The sequence below is a fragment of the Pinus tabuliformis genome, chromosome Q (assembly GCF_031772625.1).
Source record: "Pinus tabuliformis cultivar Carrire ecotype Pingquan chromosome Q, CPIR1, whole genome shotgun sequence".
NCBI classification, from domain to species: Eukaryota; Viridiplantae; Streptophyta; class Pinopsida; order Pinales; family Pinaceae; genus Pinus; species Pinus tabuliformis.
In genome coordinates, this window is record NC_142296.1 from 1,360,694,858 (window position 1) to 1,360,702,562 (window position 7,705).

Below are 7,705 nucleotides of genomic sequence, written 5' to 3' on the forward strand. Positions count from 1 at the left end.
AAGAGTCAAACAAAGATAACATACAGCTCAAATCTTACACGCAGTTATTAAGCAAGAAAAAGGCCGATTTCATGGGTTCAAAGAGAGAAGAACTAATCTTCCTTGGAAAAAATAATCCCAAATTATTTTGGAAGGAGCTCCAACCGAAAAAGATACAAACTAGAAATAGTATTACAACTTCTAAATGGTTTGACTATGCAAGACAACTTTATGAGAAGGATCCCAAGGTTGACCCTCCCCCCTTGGTCAACATTGATACTGAACTGTTGATGGTACGAGAGGTAGAGATGGGTATTAAGAAGTTGGGTGTTGGAAAAGCAAAAGACTTAGCTGAACTCCAAGCAGAATATCTAAAGTGGGGCTCAAAGATTCTAGCACCTCACATTACAAAATTCTTCAACAAAATCATACAACAGGGGCTCCCCACAGATTCGACAACTAGTCTGGCAATACCTCTTTTCAAGAATGGTGATGTCAATAATCCCTCCAATTATAGGACCATCATGATAAACCCTTTGTTCGCAAAGCTATTTGGAAGCATGCTAGAAAACAAAATTAGCAAGTGGGCAGAAGAAAGAGATAAACGTGCTAAAGGGAAAGCAGGTTTTAGACCTAAACATTCCACAGTTGATCATTGTATAACTTTAAGGCACATCATTGAAAATTTTTGGGAGAAAAAGGAAAAAGTCTTTTGTTGCTTTGTTGATTTCAGAAAAGCATTTCACTGGCTTCCTAGGGATAAGCTTTGGCACAAAATGGAGGAACTTGGGGTTCCTAAACAGTTGAGAGCAGTTGTGCATAGGTTGTATGAAGAGGTGAAAGACAAAATTAGAACTTCAGCAGGCATTTCTGAAAGTTTTAGAAGCGATATCGGGGTCAAGCAAGGTTTCCCACTGTCTCCTACCCTTTTTGGTTTATATATCGACAAGCTTGAGGAGTGGCTAAATTTGCAAGGGGGTGATGGTGTCTATTTGGGAAAGTTTGTTATAAGGCCTCTTTTGTATGCATATGACCTTATTCTGATTGCTAAATCGGTTCTTAGTTTGCAAGAGCACTTACTATCCCTTGAGCATTTTTGTAGAAGTGTGGGGATGCAAGTCAATATCAACAAAACAGAAGTAGTGGTTTTCTATAAGAAAAGAAAACATAACTAGCGTAAGTTCTACTTTGAAGGCAACATTCTGGAAGAAGTTGCGGATTACAAATACCTCAGAATTGACTTCAACAAAAAGCTAAGATGGAATGGTTGTAGAAAGAAAAGAACTTTGGGGGGTTGGAAAACATTTTATGCTTTTCAAAATAGGTGTAGAGAGGGAGAGTTATGGGACTGGAAAACCACTCAAACTCTTTTTGGGCTTCTAGTGATTCCAATGATTCTCTATGGTTGTGAACTATGGGCCAGCAGTGCATTCGACATGCAGTGGAGACAAATTGAGAAAATTCAGAAGCGTTTGATTACAAACAAATTCAAGATTAAAAGTGTAGTTCCTTATGCTATCTTGTTAAGTGAAACATGGACTACTCCTATTGAAGCAATTGCTATGGTGCGAGTCATAAGGTATTTAAAAAAAATTGAGCAAATGGAAGAGGGTAGATGGCCTAAGGTTGTCTTTAATGATAAATTGTGCAAGAGCAAAAAAACTTGGATGCAGCAAAATAACAAATGGTTTAGTAAATGGGGTATTTACTTGAACGCGTGTTCCATAAACAACAAAGAGATAAAAGTTTTTGTTATGGAAAAGTTCTAGAAGCGTACTTGGGAAAAGGAGTTAGGAAGAACAAAAAAATACTATATTGAAGTGTTTAATTCCACTCATAGTCATCAACCAAAAGCACACATAGATGCCAATATCTCTTGGAGAGCCAAAATTCTTATTGCTCAGTTAAGGACTAATTCTCATCAACTCCGTTGTGAAACAGGGCATTGGAAAAAGCCAAAAGAAGTGTGGGAGGAAAGAGTATGCATTTTTTGTTCTTCTGGAAAAGTGGAAACATAAAAACATTTCATTTTAGAATGTGTGGCCTTCAAAGGCAACAGGGAAAGTGCAGATATGCTGGCAGCTAGATCTTGGGATAATCTATTTAGCGAGGGGTTCGTCGAGAAGCTGAGAACATTTATTTTGAAACTTCACAGAAAAATGGCCGATACATTAAGCAAATGAAGAAGCAATTTGCCCCATAGGCTATCTTTAGTTTCATGGATGTTAGAATAATTTCTTTCTTTCTTTCTTCCTCTATAATATGAATCATTAGGGGAGAGGGACCCTTTGGGTCAAAACTTGTCAAATTAGATCTCCTTTGGGTAGAGTAGAGCGAAGGTTAACCAAATTGTACGCCCCTAGGATATGATAACATTGATTTATGGGAATGAGAGAGTAAATTGAGAGTTCGTTTGATGGTTTGAGCTAGCTTGAAATTATTAGAGAGTATTATGTTTAGAATTCTAGATAAAATGAGATGAGAGTTTCCAATCATGATGATCTCTTGAATTTTTAATTGCACTACTTGCTTTATACTTTGATAGAGAGCATAAGCTTTAGCAATATTTTTTTTCGCATCTCCCAATCTCCAAGCGAATCCCTGATTGTTCTCAGGATAAATAATCACTCCCCCCGGCGCCTTCTGCCCTTATTGTCACTTCAAATATTTTAAGGTTAATTGAAATCTATAATGTAACATTGTTGTTATACCAGACATTGTAGTGTTCTTTTGTTTCGAGGCAAAGGTTAGAGGTGAGAATTATTTATGTTTTTTTTTGTTAATTACAATCTTCTATCGAATCATAAACACTAGCATTCAAGTTCATTGCTTTTCCTGCTCACCATCGTGGTTTGCCACGAGGGAAACCAGATTGATGATAGTGGAGGCAACCGACTAGTTTTCCATCCATCAAAATACTCAAAAATATAGATTCAGTGCTAGCTATCCTACGTTTAGATAATTGTCTAGAAGGTTTGTCAAAATTATTACATATCATCTACCGGGGGTCGCTGGCCATCCATCTAATTATGAAAATAAAAGAAAGTTTATGAAGCCAAAACATAAGCCAAAAGACCTCGACAGTCATCATTTATCATATGACATTACTGAGGCCAGGTCCTGTGCACTTGACCCTGTTGGAGGTTTGTGACCACACTGAAGATGACATTTGATATGTGCCATGCGGGTATTAAGGTTGACCAAATAGGAGTGTTGGTGGCGTTGAACCTTTTGGATTTCATTGAGGCATGCATTTATCTCATTGTGATCCTCATATTTTTCTTTGAGCACACATCTCTTCATTTTTCAATGAAAGGTGATGGATCTAAGATATTGACTATGTCATTCCTTGGTGTGGCCAGGGTCAAAGACCCAACTAGCCAATTCAGTTTGGATTTCAATGTTTGAATAGGCTTGGTAGTCACTGGTGATTAAAGCTTCCAATTGTTGAATTTCTAGTTGAATCTCAGGTGGGGTTGGAGAATGGAAAATAACTTCAACACACTAGGCTTGAGTTTGGGCTTGGGGTTTGCCTGAAGAGCTTTGACCACCAAACCCCCAGCGAGAACACATCCTCTATCGTGGCATAGCGTTCGAGAGCAGATAGGAAACAAAGTTGGTAAACCTCCAGGGGAGGTGAGGATCAATAAACCAAGCAACACTAAACTAGAACATCAATAAACCAAGCAACACTAAACTAGAACATGGCTGTGTAGAAAACGAGAAACTGCGCCTAGGCTAACCAAGCGGCTAGATGATACAACAATCACTGAGAGAATGGTTCTGTGGGAGGTCTAGGTGCGGGTATGAGCCAAAACAAGCCAAAACACACGAAGGATTTCCAACACCACCAGAAGACCCTGTACACCAAACACAAAATTCCAATGTGAAAAATTGTAGAGATTAGATATATGAAATTTTACCATGTTGCTGGTGCCCCACTAGGCTCTGTGACAGTGTAACTGCAGCTCTTCCCACCGCTAGATAGCTTATATTCTGATAGTGGTTCTAAGCTTTGTCGAAAGATAGACGTTGTGGGGTTCCAGGCAGCCAAAAAAAAAAAAAATAACAATGGAATAGCGCACCTGAGATTGGGAATGACTACAAATATAATAGAGATGACTACAAATATAGTAGAAAATGTCAGAGTGACAACATGCAAGGTAAGAACACGCTAAATATACCATCTTAATGTGTTTGAAAATAGAGGCTCATGGCATATGTGAGTGCATGGGAAATGGCCATACCATTCCCAAGGAGGCAATCTTCTCCTTTTCGGCTGGGAACTCTTCGACGCTCCCATCGGTAGAAAATTATTTAGGTTTTATAAAGCTTTTACAAGTAGAATCCTGTTTCTCCAGCCATTAGGCTTTATTAAAGCCTTTTATAGAATTTCTGTGCTTCTTGCCATTTTTCTGAATTTCAGTTTGGATTTGGATTTAGAAAAAGATAAGATGTATTTCAGTTTTTTTCTAAAATTTTGAATCGAATAAAAAATGGCGAAAACGCGTTAGAACATGCTGAAACCATGCTCAAGACAACCATACTTTCCACTGAATGGCGTTGGATTCCTCGCCAAAAATTGATATGTTTTATATAATTATTAGCCCACTCCTTAAAATCGAGCCGGTATCAAGGTGTGACAGGTATTCATTATGACAGAAGTTAGAAAATAGTACGCCTTTTTTTAGATGGCAACAGCAATAAATTTGCTCAGAAAATAGTACGCTTTTTTTTAGATGGTAACAGCAATAAATTTGCTCTGAAGAGCTGGACTGCATAGTGCAGCTTTTCCAATCTCAGTGAATGAAACAACACCCAAATGACAGCAGAGGACAACATTGGTTTTAACATTATTTTCAGAGTCCATCGCATCATGGAATCTCATTTTCAAATGCCAGAACAAATCAACAAATTGTCTGAGGCTGACTACACCCATTACATGTTATCTGCCGTGAACATTGAAGAACATTATGATTCAGATTATTATCTCATGAGATCTCAAATACCATTATCAGCTAGTATTCAGATTATCATTTCACAAGGTTTCAAATGCCATTACCAGTTCCCAAATTGGTGTGAAAACAACATTCAATGCCACCCAAGAGAAAACAAGTCTACTTGTACATTTAAAGAAGAAGAATTTAAAAACAAATTGGGCAGTCTAATGCATATTCTATGCCCAATACATATATCCTTTTTACAAAGTTGATCCAGCCAAGCTATCTCAAACCTAACTCTATGCTTAATATTTGCACACTACATGATTTCAACTCTGCAAATAGAAAAATCTCCCATGTGAACCATTTCTAGCAAATCCTTTGTATGTTACATTCAGCATAGGGGTTGTGGTAAAATCTCTCTATCAGGATTGCAGCCTGCACTTCAATCCATATGTCTGTGAAAGCCCTCTCAATAAGACCATGGAGCTCAGGAGAATTCATGCTAAAATAGCAAAACAGAAGCTCCTCCAGAACAGAATCATTGATCTCCATATTAGTCTCTACAATCATCTGCATCATGGAGTCTCTGAAGTCCATGTATGGATTGTAAGAATACTTGACAAGAGCCATACCCTCCTTCACAGGTTCACTGGTAATATGAGAGGGCAGACAAGCGGAGAAGCTATTACTACGATAGATCCTTCTGCTTTTTCTACCCCCCTTCACTTTATTTATAGTTCCCTCAATACTAACATCATCAATTCCCTTACCCTTAGGCCTATCTTCAAATTCAACTTTTCCATTAGAAACCACGGAATCCTCAATGAAGAGCCTCAAGAGCGTTTTATCTTTTTCTCTTCTGGACTGGATCCGATCCAGCCCACATTCTTCCTTCATCTGTGACATAACATATAGTGCATCTATGCTCTCACAGGACGAAAGCGGATGCACGGGACTCTCAAGCTTATGATGAACCTGGGCTCTGGCATTTGCCCTCTTCAAGCTCAGTGATCTTGCCAAGTCAGTTGGGGATAACCCAACACAATCTTGAAGACTCTCCTCAGCAAAATCCTGAAGGGTCTCCTCAGCTTTTCTGTAGAATCCCTTACTTCTGTCAGACTGGTGATCCATGCAGGCAGCACTGTAGAAGTCAGCCTTAAATGCATTTTACCCATATTCTACCCAATGGCTTCTCATAGCATGACTATAATCCAATTTAATTAAGTTTTCTCTGATATAGGTATTGATATACACACATCACCCACAAACCAACATGTGAACAATACACTATATTCATGTGTGAACACCAACTGCTTTGTACATCAATTCAAGGCTTATTTTCACTGCTCTGCAGCTATGGTTATAAAGCATTACAGCGGCCTAAAGAAGATCAAATTGCAGAAAAGAGGAGTGGCTGAAGGATTCAGCAAATCAGGTTCTTACAGGTGTTTCCAAACCAACATGAAGGGGACCAACCCAGCCTTGGAGTAGAATCACTATGCCTCAGGAAATTTATATACATTCATCATTTGTTACAGCTCATAAACATAAACATAAATATAAATAGCTTATTCACTTGAAGGTCCCACAAGTCCCCTGGATAGATATAACTAGGTCACCAAATCTGCCACAGCCACCTTTCTCTCCACCTAATTTGTAGGACGTTTGTCAAACGCAATGCCAAATACTTATCAGGAACTAACAATAATACGAAATATGTTCCCTCAGATACGGAGGCGATTTCTGGAGTACCTAATCTACACTATAAGGTTCAAAATGGTTGAACAGGGATCTTATTAATGGTAAAACATTCTTACTAGTAGTTAAACACATGTTCATTTCTGTTGAAGGTTGTTTAACAGGATTCCTATTAAGGGTAAAACATTCTTATTAGTGGTTAAGCATATATTCATTTCCCGGAAGGTAGGTAGTTTCTGTCACGAATTAATACTTATTTTTATTTATACCTAATAAATCAATTTTATTTTGATTTTATTTTAAAGAGATGATAACAAATACCTGTAAACTTAAAAAATTAGATAATGAATTATTTTATTTTATTTTTTAAATAAAGATAAATTTATATCAAAATAATATTTGTTAAATTAATAATAATAGGAGGGAAGTTTTTCAAATATATATATAATTTCAAATTGATATATACAATTTCCACATGAACTAATATTTTCTGCAAAAAAAATTATAATTTCAAATTGATATAAGTCAATAAATTAAAATTTATAATTTTTTTTAAATACAATTTCAAAATATATATGTATAAAACCTTGAGTTTTAAATGTTTGTCTGCATAATATTTCACTTAAAACATATTTCATATTATACATCTATACTCATTAACTTCTATAAAAAAAATTATATATATATATATATATATACACATAATTGGAGTTATTTCTAGTGGTTGGGTAGAATGATTGTTATCTCCCCCACTTCTACTCAAGTTCATTTCCTTGTGAGTGACATGATGAGAAATATTGCTATGTGCTTACTAATATTGTTTTATTGACTCATGGTTATTATCTCCATTTAGATTCAATTCCTCATAAATGACATGATGATAACAAATATTTAGAGAGAGATTTTTCGGCGAAAATCACATGGAAAATCATTTGTCGAAGCGTTTCGAACCAACAAGTTATAATGGCTAAGTGCTTATGAAAAAGGAGAAGATGATAAATAATTTAATTTAGTTTAATTTATGGGACATGTCAAATCTATTGAAAAAATTTGAATTATTTTATGATTTTGCCTTACTTAACCAT

General features: G+C 36.5%; 1 protein-coding gene across 1 annotated transcript; it reads right to left on the bottom strand.

Annotated features, from left to right (window-relative positions):
- Positions 1-5,075: 5,075 nt before the first annotated feature.
- On the bottom strand, positions 5,076-6,267 carry LOC149224976 (transcription repressor OFP4-like). Its single transcript, XM_089383628.1, has one exon. The coding sequence runs from the start codon at positions 6,051-6,053 to the stop codon at positions 5,289-5,291; it is 765 nt and encodes a 254-aa protein (XP_089239754.1). The 5' UTR covers positions 6,054-6,267; the 3' UTR covers positions 5,076-5,288.
- Positions 6,268-7,705: the final 1,438 nt, after the last annotated feature.

What these genes read in the sequence shown, in the direction of transcription:
- LOC149224976 (XM_089383628.1), bottom strand. Translation starts at nt 6,053, where the DNA reads ATGGATCACCAGTCTGACAGAAGTAAGGGATTCTACAGAAAAGCTGAG.